We start from the raw sequence: 20,225 nt of genomic DNA on the forward strand, positions 1-20,225 counted from the left end.
AAATTAAATAACGTGCTTTAACCACTAGGCGGTGCAGGTTAAAAAACTGTCAAGTTTGCACTGTTAACACAATAAATTATACTTTCCAGTATAAGTTTCCAGTGTAGTTTATGACAGATTAATTTTGTTATCCACACATATATTGTTTTGATATTTGTAACACCAAACCGACAGAAAAGATGGTCTTAACATGCAGTGGTCTAGTTAATAAAACATAATAATATCAAACATAATATTACTATTAACTTTATTGTGAAATTAAAACAGAACGGTAAAGAAAAATACAGTTTCAGTCTCAAGATTTGAAGCTTATGCATTGTACCATGAACCTGTATAGACCTGTAACAGTCAACTGCATGAGGAGTTGGAAAGGTAGTTTCTGAAGATGTAACAAATAACACACAGCATACAGTGCCATAATAACTTTGTATTATTAGTGTACGACACTTATGTATGTATAACATCTGAATATGTGTAGTTTTATTCATGTTTTCACATAATTGTACAGGATATTGCTATATTATTTCACATATTGTAGTTCTACACATTAATATCTGATTAGTAAAACATCATAGACAGAAAGGTATATCTGTCATTTAATGGTAAGCTAAAAATAACTAAATATACACAGCTAGATCAGATCGCGTTCTTTTTAGATGCAACTTTAGAGTAGAGGGGAATTCTTGAAACGGGATGTACAGTGTTCCGCGGCATCCGCCGCTGAGAAAATGTGGGTCAGGGCTGTAAAGTGGGGGGACCAATGGCCCCTTGGCCCCCCTGCTTCCGGCACCCCTGATCTGAACAATTGCTCTAATGCCAATCTAGAAAATGACACCTACAACCTGGGTCTGCACAAAAAAACAACACAAATGATATAACCGAAATAGATACTGAACACCATATAATCCACCACTTTAACTCTCAATGACCACATGAATGTATTTCAAAAACAATGCCTTGAGTTCTTAACATTATGTAACTGCTTGTTTGCTTCTGGTTAGTCGCATTGAGTGACATTTCTTTCTTGTTGAGGGAAGTTTAACTGTTGCCAACAGCGGTCACAGTTTAACTGACATTTCTTGTTGAGGAGAAAAGACAACACTTACCACAACCTCACTGTCTACAAGTAAGTTCCTCTTTGATCATTATCGGTATCAAAGAACACATGTCTGTCTTTCTTATGTAAGAATGATTCAATGAGGAAGTTTTGATTAGATTACAATATTTCCTCAAAAGTTACATTTTGAAAACTTCAATGAAATGGCATGGTCATCATGAAGTTTAATAATGTCATTAATGAATCATTCTGTCTGAGAAGTATATCTGCAGTCAACAAATCATCAATCTGTCCTGACACAGGGGCTTTAATATAAACCGCCTTTGAAAAAAACAAATCCCTTTTAAACGCCTTCTTTGATAAAAAACTGATGAGGCTGCTGCTTTACTTGCTGATTTAGTAGTTATTCTTTTTTCAATTTCTCACCATCTTAAGGCCATGCAACAGTTTAACTGAAAAACAATACTGACGTTTGTATTTCCCCCCCCCCCCCCCAGAGATAGCCAGGGGAACAGACAAAACGACGAGGAGGAAAAACAAAAAAGAGTGAGAGCTGTCATGCAAAATAGGGAACAAAAGTAAAAAACAAGTAAAAACCTCATCCTTTAGTTGAGATTATCATCATCTCGAAGTTCAAACAGCTGGGGGAGAGAAGAACAAAGCCCATGATTGACGAGATGATGTTCCATTCATTAGATTGTGCTTGGGGGTGGGTCTCCCTGGGAGCAGACACACGCCACACACCCAGCCGTCACTATCTGACAACAACAGCGCTAACACCCATCAGCAGATTGTGAGAATAAGAAAAACATGTGTAAAAGGTGTTATATTGACTGGTTACTGTCCAATTTCTGATCAATCTGGTGCCTTTGATTATCAGCATTTGTTCAAAAATAAGATGAGTGACAAGCACACATATAATTTAAAACATATTTTTGTATTCATATTGTTACAAGTGATTCAGGATTCATACATCAATCTCTTTTTACATACTTCTTTGACAAACTTGATGATGGGCGTGCACAACGTATTCTCAAGTCTCCAGCAAGTGTTTCAGATGGTGCTAGTGTTATTGTGGGATGCACAGCAGTGGCAGCAGTAGCAAACCGACCTCAGACAGCTCTGTGGCAGCAGAAACCTGACCTTCCAGTGCCATGGAGTCTCATTGTTCCAACACAAAAATCAATGCACACAAAGGGCACTTTGGGAGGGGAGAGGCAGATGTGTAGCCAATGAAGAGGGAAGTATGTTTGTATGTACTGTGTGTGCCTGTAAATATGTATAAAATATGCTGTAGGCTACAACACTGGCCTGTTATTTATTTGAATCAAGCCAAAACGATCGGCATAAAATGGGACTCTTGGAAGCAGACACCCAAATATATAAAAAAATGTCTACTTGGCCCATTTATTAAGCATGTGTGTATTTTCTGCTCAAAATGTGTGATATTCTTTTCTCAGACCTTCGTCAACACATTGCAGCAGGGTGGATGGAGCTGACTGTGTGCTGCTCAAAGCATTGCATATTTGACTTAAAACTCCATTATAATCTTTCTATCAAGAAACTATGTCCCGTTCACTTTTGATAATACACAGACCTCATTGAGAACAGTAATACAGGAACTACTCTCTACTGAAGACATTGTACATAGGCAAACAGTTTACAGTTTGTTCTGGGATTATCTGGAGTGACAGAAGACCTTCTGCAAAACAAGCTGCTGTTTCTCAGTTGTACCTTTTAACTGTAGAAGGACAAACCTAAAACCAAATTATTGTCATGGCCACCAGAAAAATGTAAGCAGCTGTAAAGATGTAAATAGTCAAATGGTCATTGAGTGTGACAATGTGTGGGGCATTGTGAAACCTCATCAGATATAATCAAATATAAAAGTTGTATTATATAAAAAGGGAACGTTGCCCTTGCTCGGTTGTGTAACAATGAGTTGCTGTCATGTACTTGGCCAACCTTCCTCAAAGACAGACTGACAAAAGGTAGGTTCAGATTAAGGTGCTGATATAACTAATGCAGGCAGAGTCTGAACAAAACCATCTGAGGAACACAAACACTCCTCTCTAAGATTCACTATTGTCTAGCCAAGCCTGGTTGATCCATTCACTGTCATTTTAGGCTTCCCATTGGCACTGCAGATGTATTAGAAAAACAAATATGACACAGTGTAGAGTATGTAAAACTGCGTAATAAAATCAATATGAATTTCAGACACCCAGTAGTCTGGTTTGCACCTCTTGTCTGGCTTTTTATGAAAACTAACATTGTATCTGCCTAACTTGCCATTTGTGTGTCGTCTTCTGTTTGTCTCAGTCTGCTAGTGTACTTTCCATAAGAGGAAGTAACTTCTCATGTTTTTCAGAACATGGTTTGTTTTCTTCCTGAAAGGGAATTCCCAGTCTGTTAGGTGACACACTGGCACAGATCGGCAGATGTCTGCCAGAAGGAAAACCCACAAAATGTATTTACCTTCTCAAAGATCTTTGTGAACAGTTATCCTCTGTTTGCTCTGAATACTATGCAAGTGTCTGAGTCACTTCATCAAACTAAAATCACTTAACCCACAAGTATAGGATTCTGTATCAACTGATAAAGGCTCAGTGTGTTACAGTTAATATGTTGCTACTGTGAAACTGTGGCTCTGCTCCACGAGCGCTATGTGTTCACAGGCTCAAAGAGCAAGATCAGAGATGTTGTGTTAGGAATACTGATTCACGCAGGGAGTTGCCTCCTCACACACACCCTTATTTCTCTATCTTACAGTCACACAGATGCTCAGTGAAATCAATGTCAGCCTCAATACATATTATTATTCACAGGTCTGGTAGTTTCTTCAGGTTATATTGGCATAAAGCATTTTCTGACTGAACAAATGTTTGTGTTCTCAACAATTGAATTTGTTTCCATGTGACTGCAGTACGTTTTGTTCCTCTCAAAAATGTAAACTGCTTTGTTCAACACACTAAAATAACGCTTAATGCTTGGTTGGTCACTTGATGAGTTGATCCTTAGAAAACAAAATAACTAATCTATCAGGCTATTCAGCAATGAAATAAACGGAAGAATATATTCTATAGTATTTACAACTGTGCAACAATCCAACATTTTGTATTAAGTTACCATTGAATTATTTCAGTTGGTTCCCTGAGCATCTATCCTAGTCCCAACAGCTAGAGGATGTTGTGTATTGTACACATTGTTAATCCATTCTAGGCTAATTTGAGGTTTTTGGCTCTAAGACAAAAATATCTTGCTCTTGTAATCATGAAAAGTAATTTTTGAATTATTATACAATAGGTTATTTCAGCTTTGTATTATTCCACTTGTGTGAAAAGTGAGGCAAGTTACGGTCTTTGGAGGGAGAGCTGCATGGAATTGCATAACAGTCAACAACTTATTCCTCGGAAAGACACTGCCTTAAATGCCTGTCATGCAAAAATACTTTTCCATAGAAGGTACGTGTTGAGTGGACCAATCTTAAAATGTGCATGTAGTTTGATTAAGATGGAAAGCAGAAACAAGCAGACACCAGCAAGAAGAAGCCATGTGTGTGAGCACCAGTGAACAAACACAATCAGCTTGTTTCAGATCAGCAGTGGGTCAGCTCTGAATGGTTTTATTAACCAACTCAAATTCATGGCTGTCTCTAAATAAAGTCCTTGCTTTTTCACATAATTTAGACTTCAGTAATGACGCAATAGCGAACCAGTGGTAAATCAAGCAGCAATGCCCTTGGGGAACAAATACATGAGAAAAGAACATCTACATTTCCACTTGTTTAGTTCACTATTCAGCTGCACACATGGAATTCAAAACTACTACTACATTACATTGCATTTAGCTGACGCTTTTATCCAAAGCGACTTACAATAAGTGCATTCGACCAAGAAGATACAAACTTGAAGAAAACAGAATCATATAAGTACATCAGGTTTCATAGAGCCAAAACATTTCAAGTGCTACTCAACTGGCTTTAGATAAGCCAGTCCTTTATTAGTATATAAGTGCTTTGTTAGCAATTCTTTGTTAGTAATTCTATCGCTCGAAGTGGAGTCGAAAGAGATGAGTTTTCAGTCTGCGCCGTGTAGGCTTTCTGCTACTTTCGGATAGTACTACTACTACTTAAGCATCTAAATAAATGAAGCTGCATAGGAGCAAGGGAAGCTTATACGTATTAGTAGCATAAGATTGTCATGCCTTTCTAGAGCATTGAAACATTTGAAGAAGGTATTAGTTTTGGTTTTGAATGCTTATCAAAAGCAGTCAGTTTGTACCCCTTTGGCATAAATAATGCTAGGAATCATGATTTTGCTAGGAATAAGCTGCAAGTGGTTTTTCATAAAATAAGATAGCACAAAGGGGTAATAACAAATACTAACTTCCTGTTATGATGCACCCATACTAAAATATAGTATGAATTTGGAAGCAAAATACATTTAGATACAGATTTCTCCAAAACACATTTAAGTGAAGTTTCTTGATCAAAAAATGGTGTCACTAATGCAGCTGTGATGACATAAACCCTCTCAGTGCCCCCACCCATTCTCCCAGCCACACCCCGCTGGCTACAGCTTATACAGTTTGAGATTCATAACAGGACCTCGCTAGTTGTTGAACTTGGAGCAGGGGGATTCCCTCCTGATGTGAGAAAAATAAGACAGCTGTTTTTATTGAACACCTGGACATATTGCATGTTGCAGATGATCAACCATGTGCACCAAGATTAACGTCCACCAGCTGCCAGATGGTGGGAAAACAACATCATGAGCTCAATCTGGATGGAAGAAGAATATGAGGAGAGTATATTTTACAAACTCACAATAACACACACTGTCCTGAATATACAGTATGGGGTGCAACTAATTATGTTTTTCATTATTGAATAATCTGCTTATTTGTTTCTCGGTTCATAGTTTGGTCTATACAATTGTCAAAAGGGGGTCTTTAAAATACCCAAGACCCAAGAAAGTCAGCTTAATATGTATAACCTGAAAATAGCAGGAAAACTGCATATTAGAGGCTGAAAACTATTTCCTAAAAGTTCTGCAAAATACTTAAGATTAAAGGGGCCTTTTTATGCAAATGTTCAGGTTTATAGTTGTATTTTATGCCTTTACTGTGACATGTTTACATGCTTTAATGTTCAAAAAGGTCTTTATTTTTCTCATACTGCGTGTGCTGCATAGCTTTTTCACCCTCCGTCTGAAAGCCAGTGTGGTGTGGCTTTTTTCACCCTCCATCTGAAACCAGAGTCTGCTCTGATTGGTCAGCTGGCCGGCTTTGTTGTGACTGGTCAACCGCTTAGAGGTGTCCCAGCCCTTCGCTTATCACGTACAATGTGTTGGAGCTCTAGCCAATAGTAGCTTGAGTGTTACATGGTGATGTCATTATGTTACGGAAGTAAACAAAGGAGTCGAATGGATGCATTTCAAAGGCAGTGGGGGAGAAACATTGGGGGTTTAGCCTTTGCAGACCATTACATAGATAGACAATAGCCTATATAACACACTCCAGGAAAGGGAAAACCCCAAAGAGCATAATTGAGCCCCTTTAAAAAGGGTTAAATATGTTTCTGTTAATCGACTAATCATTGTGGTTCTACTGAATATTTGTGGTCATGTATGATCTAAAGATGCATCGACGCTCCAAGCACTCACACCTCAGATGCCATGAGCTAAAGTAACAATAACTAACACAACACATTCAGCTCACTATTATAGCAGGTCTTTGATCAATCCACCCAGAAAGAAGAACATTACTGCATAAACATGTTGTCATTTGCATGAGTTTTCTATTTGGCACTTTAATTCAACAAGCTTTTTTTTTTTTTTTTATCATTAGCAATCCAAGAGGAAAACAAGCCTTTCTCAAGCGCAAACTATTTAAAAGAGAAGCTGTGGCAAAACTGCCCCCTCTGTATCTGCCACTAAGTTTTATAATGGCCAAAATTAAGAATAAGAATTCCCACCATCCTGGAAACAAGAGGCAGAGAGCGGACCCTTTCCTTAACATAACAAATGAAGAGAAAAATCAATAACACTCTCCGGCACTGTGTCCATTTATTTGGCAGGGATGTTCCCATTCCACTCTCTCAAATAACAAAGATGGAAAAAAAACAACAATTGCCAATGATATCATGTGGCTGGACCTCTGCTGCAAATTTTGTGAAAACTAAGACGCAAGCTGTTCCAAATAACACCAAAAAAAAAGCACAATAGGAGACTTAGAGAAGGAAGGAGTTATTCAATTTTGTTTTGTACTGCTTGCATGCCTTAAACACATTATATTGATTCAGTAAAGATGTGTTTTTCTCAAATTATATTATACTATTGTACTTTGTAATCATTCTACAAATTGATATGCAATTTATTTCTGTCTACGAATTGAATGTTTATTTTTTCGTCTATTGGTTTTTACATTTTACAAAATTTGAATAACACATTTAATGAAAAGATAATCATTTATAATGGTAAACATAGCCAGCAAGGGTTTTTCTTGATATACTGTATGACTTGCGTAACTAATTGATTATCAATTTTATCCCTTATTTACTGTTGGACAAAGAATAATTTAATTAACCTTTTAGTACTACTTATTATCATATTGGAAGGAGATTTTTTACTTTACAAACTAAATTGTCTGAAATGTAAAATTGACATAGTAACAGTAACAGCAGTAAACACAAAAGCAGATCAATAAGCCAACATGACACAAAGATTCCTAAAAATAAATAAAATCTTAATGAATTGACTTGTTAGGTTTCATTGTGTTTTAAACAGGGAGATGGTGAGAGTTAAATGAAATCAGTGGCAGGTGGATAGAGCAGCAAGCACAGGTCAGGCTTTCCTACCGTGGTTGTCGTCTGACTGGTTGAACCCACACAGCTGGCAGATGGAACGGACCCACTTGTTCATCTCCTCCTCAGTCTCAGCTACGAGATAAAAAGTGCGGTCTGAGGTCTTGATGTCAAACACGAAGCTGTCCTGGAACTCCTTCCTCTTAAAGGTCAGGCCGGCGTCAACCTGCTCGCAGCAGTGCAGGTCGATGACCCTGATGGGTTTCTTGGAGTGGTCGTTCTTGTAGTACTCGAGAACATCAGGGTCACCACTCATGCGGCCGCTGCGGAGTATGAACCAGCGTTTCTTCCATGCCTGGGAAATGGAAATAAAATGTAAGTACAAGACTGACCCTGTGAGCCAGAACAGCAAAATCATATGTGTTGATGGAGAATTATACTTTTATCTGCATTTAAAATACTGAACAATAGTTCTGTTTAATTCCCTACTCTATGTGATGCAGAATGTTACCGTGGCAACGCACTCAACCGCTGAACTGGGTTGTGATGTTAACTGTTTATCAAGCAGGGAAACTAAAGTCTGCCTGTATACTTGAGGAGGATGCTGTGCTTTAGCAGGCATGTGGTTGTGGTGTGGTTGGTGTGTGTGTGTGTTGGAGGTTGTGGGGGGGAGGCAGCAGGTGTTTACTCCCTCCCAACGTATTTCCTGTGCTGAAATCCCTCTGTGAGCTAAGACAGAAGCAGATCTCCTCCATGACAACTTCATTATGAGACTGCAGGCCCCGCCCTCTTCCAGAAGTGGTGAATGACACTGCGTTGCTCCAATCAACACTGACCCATAGCTGCGTGTGACCGTGTCACTGAAGTTGCCTCTAAGAGTGTAAATAAACACTCCTTGTCATAACCAGATGAAAGGCAGCAGCAGTCCAACAATACACACAATTATGCAAGAGCAAAACCAACAAAAGTAACATGTTGATTTCACAAAGACAAAACCACTGTTGCGTTTGTCAACTGGAAACAGCATAAAGGAAGGACAGTGGCCTCCATATGTTTTCCCAGTAACTGTCTTAAAGGGCCTCTGTGTTCTCCGTGCTCAGAGACAAAAGAGGAAGATAGACCAGGAAGGGAGAGGGGGAGTAAAGGGGGGTTTTGGACATCTGCCAGTGATGCACTTCCGCCAGGCAATGCCTCTCACATGCAGGCTGCTGACACACAGGATCCTGCAGGCCCCCTCTCTCTCCATCAACACAGACACTGCTGCAAGGCTAGCTGCCCCACACCCCCTCAAAGCAGACAGATGCATAAACACAGGGCAGAACATGGATTTCATTGCATCTCTCCTGTGCTTTTCAAATGAGGTATTTCTAATCTTCATCATCATCATTTTCTTATAAGCTATTTCAGGGATACAATGAATGATGGCTGAATTAGCTGTTTAGGTTTCAATTTCCTTGTACTGCGCACACTGGCTCTCTCTCACACTCATATGTATATCTGTGACATTTGTACACACTTCTAAAATGTTCTGTTTATTTATCCTCTGAGAAGTCAACAGAGGTAAAAAGAAAAAAGGCAGCAACACATTTTTTCCCCAGGAAGTGCAGATTGTGATCTTATCTCCTGTGTAGCTGAAGAGCTCCATGTGGTATATGACTTTTTCATTTGTATTTTCTGTGAGAACGATACACTGATAAAAGCTGGAGGCAGTATATATATCCTACCACCACAGCCCTAGTTTCAGTACGTTTAATCAGGCCCTATCTGATGAGATATACGAGGTCATTTCTCACTATGGGAGGTTGTTATTAATGTTGCAGTTTGTACTGCTAAAGGATGTGGGAGAAAATATTTCAAATAAAGTCTTTAAGCTTCCTTCTAAGTGATTCTATCTGAGTGTGAACTTCCTTATTTCCTAAATGTACAGTACAGTCATCTTACGCCTCAAAAGAAACAAACTCCATGTCCCCCATCGGGTCTGTAAAGCTCTTTGGTTCTGTGCCATTACACCATGCACAGCTATAACTCTTGCAAACCCCATTTAAATATTATTGCCTTTTCTGGAAGGAGAGAGCATCACTTAATTGAGACCTGGAGCGCTGCCCAGTTTTCAAGAGGTCAGTGTGACCCTGCTGGGTTATTCCTGGCATCCTTCAACTGCGGCCAGCGTATTAACCCAGGACAGCCACAGCTCTCCACCGCGGAGCAAAGACAAATCATTTAGGAGGCCTTATCACTCTAAAAATAGCATGCTTAGTTTCCACGGGAAATATAGTTGCAGCCTAATTTGGGAACAAATTAATTTCCAGCTTGGTCTTTGAATAAGAGGGTTAAATAATGTTTCCTTTTGTCACACTTTCTGCCAAGCTCTTGCGTGATATTGGTGTGTTTCTAATCAACATCTCAACTGGCATCGCAGCCTCTACTCCCTCTATCACTCTCTTTCTCTCTCATGAACTCTTTCAAATTCGAGCAAACTTCCCCGGCGAAGTAGATCATGGGGGAGGAGGACACAACAAAATGAGCTTACCCACCCACCGCCTGTCCAACAGAGCATGTCTAAGCCCATCGATCACTGTCTAAGCGCTGGGAAGTGAGCGCTGGAGCTGTAAAACTAGGCTGAACTCTCCCGGCTCTCCAACTTTCCCCTCCCCCTCATAGCTTTGGTTTAAGCAGCATCACTTTTCTATGGGGGGGGGGGGGGGGGCTCAGCTGAGAGACACACTGCCCCTAATAACAACTGGACACGACAGTCCATTGAACCACTGACAGAGCTGTGAGCCACCAATCACACCCTAAACTAATACAATATGATTTTTATGAGCTGTTTGCTGCAGCATCACAGGACGTGTTGGAGCTCCCTGCTATTTCTGCATGTGTTGTATGAAATGTGCTATATAAATAAAGCTTTATTATTATTTGCTCATCATGTTCCCGAGGTCAAAGTCAAATAAAGGTCAAATCTGAGCAGAAAGAAACTATAACCTCATTAAGCAAAAAACAAATAGCCTATACAACAAAAAATGGTTCTTTGTGTAGACTTCCTCGGATGTATTTTTGTAAAACTCTGCTTTTTAGATTGTCAGGGTCTAAACTGTAGAATAAATGGTCTGCCAGCGCTTGAAGCTCTCCAAGAAGAAGAGCAGCCATCCGTGTCTATGAGCGCACAGTGTTTAGTTCCTTCAGTCTTATCCAATCAGCCCATAAAGCTTGATCTCACCTTGTTCTAACTAAGTCTCCCTTTTCCTGTGCTGATGGCAGCCATGCTACAGATCCAGAGAGGCTACAGTGGAGTACAAAGGAGAACACGTCGGCATCTATTTCAGATGACTGGGAAGGAAAACCTCTAATAACAAATCCTCACACAAAAACCTTTTGAGCAAGTTCACTTCTAAAAATAGGATCAAAACGTGTTTTCTTGCCAATTCCTTTTGTTTCTTTGCATGTTGAGAAGGAGACATGTGTTGTTCTATTTTTGACTTCAAAACAATGATACTGGGAAAACAAACAATCATACAAAGGGGATACAATTGTCTGGTATGTGTTGATAGTTCTCTGAGGCTCAACACAACAGTTTAGGAGATAAATACACAGCGACAGCTGATAAGTCACGGCAGTCATTCACTGTATTTGCACATATCTAATCCAACACTGTAAAAACAAGCCCAGTCTCGTGTCTTTCAACACAACTCATCACTCTGCTGTCCTAGTAACACTGACTAATGAATTTGGGGATGGTTGTGGCCTAAACAATTATCCAAGGTGTGCCTTTTACAGCAATCGAGCAACACACAGTGTGTGTGTAGTAGTAGGCTGTGTCAACAGGCTGGCTGATAAGTATCAGTCCACATGTTTTTAAATGTGCATGAGCAAACATCCAAACTAAACACATATGCTATCATCATAAAGGTTAGAATAGTCTTGTTTACCTCTCCTCCTAGAGCAGGAGAGGAGGAGACAGCAGGTAGTTGTGTGTGACTCCGCCTCCTCTGCTTTACCTGCTGCTGCTGCTGCAGGACACACACCACACAGCTGCACAAACACTGACACTGTGAGGCTGCCGTACTGCTTGTGTACATTTTTTTTCATATTACCATCATTTTTGTAAAGGTCATGTGTTGCGGCAGGGCGATTTACCTTTTGTGACACTGAATGCTTGGCTGCCGTCGGAATGGAGGCCTTGGGCAACATGTTTGATCTGGGCAACATCGCTCAAACACACACACACACACACACACACACACACACACACACACACACACACACACACACACACACACACACACACACACACACACACACACACACACACACACACACACACACACACACACACACACACACACACACACACACACACACACACACACACACACACACACACACACACACACACACACACACACACACACACACACACACACACACACACACACACACACACACACACACACACACACACACACACACACACACACACACACACACACACACACACACACACACACAACACTGTGATGAGACTGCTTGTAACAAATGCACTAGTGCCGGGCCATTACTGCGTAATTATAGTAAAAGGTGAAGTGAGAGGGATCCCATCAGTGTTCTCAGAGGTCCCACCGGTGGGCTACTAAGGGATGGGACTGAGCATCAGGGAAAATAAGAGGGGGAGGAAAAGTGGTTGGGGAGGTAGTATCCAATTTCAGCCAAATTGGATACTACCTCTATTATCTTTCATATATTTTGAAGCTCCATAATCTTTATCCATCTTTTATCTTTTGTTCTTTTAAAGCTGGCTGTGTTTATTAAAACAATATTTACAACTCAAGAGCTATGAGTTCTGCATCATTCGTAACATTTAAAAAAGTAATTTTTTAAGAAGAAAACGTGTTAGTATCCCTCAAGCAAGATATGAATGACCTACAATATTTATATCTTGACCTTCCCCGGTAAAATGTTTTCAAAGGTCATACAATCAACTTTATTATCAATAATTCTAAGAGAGGACCAACTGCTCATAAGTTAGCATCGTACAGCTTTTCATTTCACACATACGGGATAATTACTGGTTCTAAATAAGGACAGCAGACATAGCCCGCCTACAAGAATTCCCTGTAATGCATTCACCCCACATCTATTCTGTGTGGGTGCTGTTTCCTAGCTTCTCAAAGTTAGCGAAGAACAAAAGAAGAATATTTAGCACATAAGTGACTCTTTTTTTTCTTGTCCCTTCTGGTGTCTGAATAAGATTAGAATTGCATCTTTACAAAACAACACCTCACAACAAAAGAACAGCAGCAAGAAGGACCTCGTTGCTGTGCAAGAATGAATAAGTAGGAGTGCAATAACAGCCATGATCGTATGAGTGAGCGCCTTAACCCTTGTGATCATTGTTAAAGGTGAGAGAGGACAAAGCTTGACCCGCTGCAGCAGACAATGACGACAGAGACCCGATCACGTGGTCCTGATCAATAGCGGGTCTAACGTCAGCCAACATTCCATGAACAGATGGGAGTTTCAACAAGTGAGGGAATGCAATGCTTTTTCATTTGAAAAATATCTCCTGGGCATTCACACAGCACACAAACACCTCTAACATTTGCATAGTAATGCTTTTTAAGCGTTCCCTGACCTAGGATTAGGGCCTTGCGGTTGACCTTTTGCAACCAATTTCTGGACCAAATGGATGTTTGTACCAACTTTGAAGAAATTCCTTCAAGGCGTTCCTGAGCTAATCAACTGGTGATATGCTTGCCTTCTTCTGTGTGCTTGACGGGTGTCATGAATCAGTATTTACGTGACATCGGTTTATGTAACAGAGAGCTTAAATAAACTCCAAATGGACATGAGAGAGCATGGAGCATTTCCTTGAAAGTCCTACAGTTTACACAGGGCTCCCCATCTCGGCTCGCAGCGAGACGTTAAGCAGACAGCTGTCCCGGACAAGGTTTATAACACACGGTTCTGAAGTGTTTCCAATAAATTCAACTCGCAAACAAAACAGGAGTCCGACAGTGTGCCAACAATGTGTGGCCGTTTTGCATTTTCAGCAGCTCCAGCCCAGTATCTGTCTCCAGTGGTGAGGAGATCCAGATGCTCCTGGGTCGGACATGACTCTGTCCCATCCGTGTACCCGGAGAAGTAAACGTAAAAAATATGTTAAACAGGATTGGTGAGAGTTTTAAACGACAGCCATTTAAATCCAACGGATGCTTCAAGGCACAGTTGTGATTTAAATCAATCTGCTCAGGTTTCCCAATAGTCAAAACACTGACCTTGGAAGGCCGGCAGCTGCAAGACATAACACATGCAGATAAGACCCTAACAGGCCCATAGATTCTTGTGTGTTAATAAAGAAGGTGAGAGGTTAGCCATTGAGCGCCAAGGCAGACATAGTAGGGACACTCCTTATGTTTCCCTCATGCGTATAATTCTCTATAAGACATCAGCTTTGCAAACCCCTTTAGTGCATGTAGAATAGAGCCTCATTTGGTTCAGCTTTCATAGCATTATAGGAAATAAGACTCCACATACAATGCCATCATATGCCTGTAATGGAAAGCTCCATCCTACAGGTGCGATGAAGATGAAGAGGGATGCTGCATTTGGTAACTGCAGTGCTCATTCAATCAGTTCATCATGTGCAAAATGTGTCGCGCCTCCTATGAAAAACAACCTCTCAAAACTCTCAGTAGATATAATCAGCCTCAATGTGCAGTCGAACACTTCCATCATTAGGAAAATGAGTAATCTCTCGCCATGTCTCCGTACCGGCGAAAAAGCTTGGCTTATTTAGTGTGAGCCCGCCCTGACAGTTTGACTAACGGGGAGCATTATCTTTAATCAGAACTCTTTGTGTTACTTCCCCTGCCTCCGCCATCTGCTGCGACTCATACATGTCTGTGTATGGAGAACGGGCTGTGAGCATCTCCTAGTCTCTCTGACTGCTCCCAAGGTGGCTTTGGGTGCAAAACACAATCATTACATCGGGAGTAAAGTCTCTGAAACAGCCTCTTCAGGACCACAATGTAGACATATATAGATTCAAGGTAAAGGTTGGACCTTATATTTGTCGCACCAATCGACCCAGCCCAGCACATCACAGAGCCACACCAACCTGCGTGCATCATTAAGTCAGCCACTGCTGCATTCAGGGTCTTGTGTGGATGTCAGCTAAATACAGTGGAAAATATAACAGGTACCAGGAGCGTATCATGGCACACACCATCCCAAAAAGGAAAGGAGTTGTCATATATCTACATGCACACAATACTAATGTATCCATCACTGTAGTGTAGTCATTTGAAATATTATATTGAACTCATTTACAAATGTATTTATTATTAGTTTTGTCATTGTTCAATTAAGTTAAATCAATAATTGGCACACTTAATTGACATCTGTACTTATGTTGATCACTATGTCAATTAGGATTAAAGGCAACTAACTGTAATTCTAATCATGTAAGTGGCACACTGCAATAGCAATCATTGTTTTAGTCGAGGTAAGTCATCAGCTCATTTCAGGGGTATTGTTCACGCCAAAGACACAATTGCAAGTAGTAGTTGATTCTTTTTGGTGACTAGTGAAAACATCTCAATGCTAAACAGGATCAAAGACATTAGCGTCAATGCTTTCTGTACTTAACAGTGTAACTAAGTAAATGTATCCTCTCTTCATACACCATTCCCCATGCTGCTGTTTGTTTAAATGTCACTGCATACCCAGAATCTCTTTCTGATTCTAAATGAATGCAAACATTTGAATGGCTCAAAGAATTATCCAAAATTACAAAGGACATTTGTTTGTCATGACTCAACACAATCACATGTATGTGTTCGAGGGTTGCATTAGACTATAATATTGAGATCACTTATTGACCAACACTTCAACTGTAGATATTTTTAGGATTTGTACCTCGATGGTGCCTATCAGTGAATGCAACTATACACACAGATCCGTGATCTGCAACACTGTCTCTTCTAAACTTAGATGACATTTGTCTTATTTTGTCTCACTTTGCTCCACTGAAGTCTTTATTTGTACGCTAGCTACATTACTCAGACTTTATTCTTATCTGAGTTTCAGTAGGGCATTTCAATTCCTATATCTGGGCAGTAATGACTCATCACTGTCTGGATGTTCAGAGAAAGAAGAGTCTGAGCTGTGTCAATATTAAAAGAAAATTAAGCATGTAAAGGAGCTAAGTGATCCAAAAACATATTCAAATGATGGAGATGCAATTCACTTTCTTTAGCTGGGCTACATTTCAAGCATGTGCTTGCTTGTAGCTGTTTTCCTTCTGACTAATGTTGCAACCTTTACCACAACCTTAGCTGGAAAGCACTTTGCTTACACATTTCCAACTCCTACAGACTATTGCAACAAGGCAAGTGATTCACCTACTTGTGTTCAAATCATATTCCACCATGGCTTGTACCAAACAGGCCCAGACAATTAACTCCCAATTCACTTGAAATATGTGTCTTGGGGTATTGAGCAAGGTCAAATAGTATATTTCCTAAGGTGCAAAAACAAGTTATTTGTATTCCATGAATAACCTACTTCCCCTATAAGTGGTACCTTGATTAATCCCCATGTATCACCAAGCAAGACATTATCAGGTTTAATCAAAGTCCTGCTTCACAAAACAGCATGACCAGGATGTTTGCAGGAAGAAAGAAGTCCCCACTAAAGGTGCCGCAGACCCTTTTAGAAATATCCCTGCCTACTGTATATGCTGTAATAAGGAAATAACACAATCTCCATACCCCATTTCAGGGGTTATTGCAAACTACGTTCTGTAAATGGCATGTGCAAAAGTTTGTTTATCTTACTTGTATTTTTAGGTGTATATAAGCTATAAAAACACCAGAGTTTCCTGTTATTTAACATCCACTATCATGCTGCATCTAAACTGAACCTGCTCCTTGTTTAGGGGCATCAGAGAGGCGTGGTGTGAGCAACTGTCTCCAGTGTAGAGCAGGACGCTGGTCAAAAAGAGCAAGTAAACCACTAAATTAATGCAAAAAAAAGAAAATGAGTTAGCTTTCAACAAGCTCTAACACAGCTAGTATTCATATTTCTGAACATAAATGTTAATCTTTTGCTCTTAATAATGTTTTTTGGTACCATTCTCACGTGTATTTCTTTGCATGCTGCTGTGTGGAAGGCCAAAAGGCATTTCTACTGACTGACATCACAATTTCAAAGCCCATTGCATCAGTGGGCCAATCCAATGAAAGTTACATGACATACTGTAAGCCACTAACATGTACTGTACAAGCTGGTAGGATGGTTCCTGTAAATGATTGCTTGTTTCTTATCTTATCAACCGTGCAGAGACTAGATGTATCTTCATGCAGAAGAAACAGGCAGTGCAACAAACTAATGGTACTACACTTAGATTATGTTGCTTGTGTTACAAAAACAGCCGGAATTGGGAGGACATAACAGATCATATACTGTATCTATAATCAGTGAGCATTTGATACTGCTGTTAGTCAGGATATTATCAAAGGACATGTTGTAGATGCCAACTATTTGTTTAGGGTCTCCCTCATACAATGCTCTGCTGGGCTGTAATCATGTGTATCAGCAGAGGGTTTCAAATAGGAATGGAATAATCCCAGAAGTTATTTTGGTCAGAGGTTTTCAACCCATGTAGTTGTAGAATGACTAATTTATTTTATTTTAAGCACAGTTAAATAAAACCATCACTCATGTGATAGTGAACTTCCTGAGAAAAAAATAACTATCTCTGCTGCTGGTCAAAGAGAAAAATCAATGGGATCTAATTTCCTTCAGAACAGCAGATTTGTAAACTCAGCTGATAAAGTTTGTTAGATGAAAATACATTTATATACTCACAGACCAATTTAGTTTATTTCCCTGTCATGGGGCCTCTGTCACAACACTTCCTGTAGGTACCATCCAGAGGAAGTCTGGCATCTGCTAGTGCTGCAATAATTAATTTTTGGGCAGAAAACACACACGCTAAACCAGAGTTCATGGCAAAGGACAGGATATTTTGACAAAGGTTCAAACAAGGCCACCCTGGGATTTTCACAATGAATGTGAAAGAATGGATGTCAAAAGGTGGAGTAAAGCATAATTGTGACAAACAACTTTGACTTTTATGCATTCATTTGTCATGAATGTCACCGCTGTTGATCTTCAGAAAACTTATTAGCAACACATTTGATAAGAGATCATAATTAAGCTCAATAAAAACTGTAATACATTCTCTGTTTCCTGCCTCTTAAACATGGAACATGAGCGATTAAAATGTTTATAAGAGATCTTTAATGTTAAAAAAAACAGTCAACAGATTAACCAACAATGAAAATGATCGAAGGCTTCAGCTTTATGACCATCACAAGGAATCTGTTAGCCGTACATATCCAACAATGATACACTAATCTGACTTTGATATCGCAGTCACATAGTGCCACCCCAGTTTTGTAGCTTCTGGGCAAAGGCCCTGTTGAGGTCCCACAGATAAAGTGGAACAAGGAAAATGTCTGTGTGAGCGCTGGGTGTCTGTCAAAGCAGGAACTTGGAGGCGTTCTCCGTTGACCTCTGAGGGCAAGGACTTCCCAAAGCCCCTCTGCAAAACAACAGCAGACCCGGCAGCTGACAGTGGGACACACCATGTCCGCCTTAAAAACTCACTGCCTCCCACCCACCTCTCTTCCTCTGTACCATCCACAAGGGCAAGATGGTAAAGCCCGTAGAAACTGGCAGATCCAGAGAGCTGTAGCTGCAGCTATCACCTTGCCGATATGATCCGTGTGGAATGTGGCAATGCTTTAATGTATGTGAACAGACACGTTTTGTGATGTCAGATACAACAACGGCAAATGGGAGGGTCTAGCCACTGATCCCGACCTGAGAACAGGAATTAATTTGTTTACAGAATGACACGCAGCATGTTGAGCAGGCAAATTACTATTCATACGTGCTTGATATTGTGCATATGTCGTCATTGGATGTTAGGTAAGGTTAAATGTGAGCATTCGTTTGTTTATAACAGGTCAAGTATTTTTGATCATTATATTGATCAAGCAGCGACTACAAATAAAATAGGAAATAGTTTGTAGGAGACATTTTGAAGCATATGATCTGAATGCTGAGTGATGTGTAAAATAACCACGACAGAACTGTGTAAGAGGCATTAGGTAAGTGCTGGATTAGTCAGTTGTTTTCATGTTCCTTTTGATTATTCTGGACATTGTTCAACAAAAGCAACCAGGCCACTCCCACCTGCCCATAAAACACGGCCCACCTCTGAAGCCTCCATCAGCCCCTGAGACGAGATAAACTTCAACCAAGTGAATCATTTAGCAGCGCTGGGACATTAGAGCGCGACTGTTTTCCTTGTGAAGATGCAGCGTGTGTGAAAGGGGCTACACACGTCTGCTATGCCGTGTCACATGTTTAGGGGAGGCATGGAGAGTTTACACTCGTCTAGTGATGTTTGTCCAGCAAAGAGCTGATGTAGAAAGAGTGAGTCACTGCTGAGAGTTAATAGCTTTGGTAAATAAATTAGCAAACATTTAACCAAGACTAGTTATACTTGTTACTAAGCATAGCATGTTTTCTCATGTCTTCACCCACAGAGGCATTGAGGCTTCAACTGCCATAAGTGTTTTCTCGCTGATTTTGCATATCATTTGCATGCCTGACCTGTGGTGGTAGTACCAGTTTTGACTCTCTTCTAACCAGGCTTGGGATTCCATGCTGCATATCTGTGTGCCACATTTTTTAGAGACCAATGAGCAATTATTTCAACAACAACCATACTGATTAACAAACACAGGCCTCATCTGGCTTAGGGAGGACTTTTTTGGTAATAAAAAAAAAAGTGGTGGAATATTGACAGGGAAGAACTTGTTAAGGATTAAAACACACACAATTGTAGCAAATAATCTCCCAAAAGAGGCCCAATAGTATGAACTGGAGCATTTAACATTGGAGCTCTGAAACAATACATTCCTTACACCTCCTCAGCTCATTCCAATATAATGACCAATCAAACTTGCTACCAAGTACTCTGAGAAACACAACACACCTTCAGGCTGGAATGTCTGCGGGTATGTGAAAGTAGTATCTGAAAATATCCCTCTGCAATAGGACGTCAACTCTGTCAGATGACAGCAATACTGGTGAGTAAATGGCCCCGATTGTCCATAGCCTGACTTAAGTGGAAGGAATTTCAGATGGACAGATTATTGCATTCACAAGTCTGCCTGTTCTGTACACTCCATCTCATGACACTGTTTTCTGGCTCAAACTGTGTTTGTGTGTGTGCAGTTGTTTATAGGTTATCGCTCAGGGTGAGAAGGGCTGAGAGCTTGCTCT

The 20,225-nt window shown here is 40.3% G+C and overlaps 1 protein-coding gene across 4 annotated transcripts in view; it reads right to left on the reverse strand.

The window, feature by feature from the left end:
* Positions 1-20,225, reverse strand: part of gab2 (GRB2-associated binding protein 2) — a 43,853-nt gene that overhangs the window by 22,013 nt on the left and 1,615 nt on the right. Inside the window, exons 2-4 of one of the 4 annotated variants that reach the window (XM_034113090.1) lie at positions 12,000-12,060; positions 11,792-11,894; positions 7,917-8,217 (exon numbers count right to left, since the gene is read on the reverse strand). In XM_034113090.1, the coding sequence (XP_033968981.1) occupies positions 7,917-8,178 (262 nt within the window). In that variant the 5' untranslated portion in view covers positions 8,179-8,217; positions 11,792-11,894; positions 12,000-12,060. Of the gene's footprint in view, positions 1-7,916; positions 8,218-8,351; positions 8,371-11,791; positions 11,973-11,999; positions 12,061-20,225 lie in introns of those variants that run through there. The other 3 variants (XM_034113088.1, XM_034113091.1, XM_034113089.1) reach the window with 3 other exon arrangements.

Source organism: Trematomus bernacchii, unplaced genomic scaffold, assembly GCF_902827165.1.
Source record: "Trematomus bernacchii unplaced genomic scaffold, fTreBer1.1, whole genome shotgun sequence".
NCBI lineage: Eukaryota > Metazoa > Chordata > Actinopteri > Perciformes > Nototheniidae > Trematomus > Trematomus bernacchii.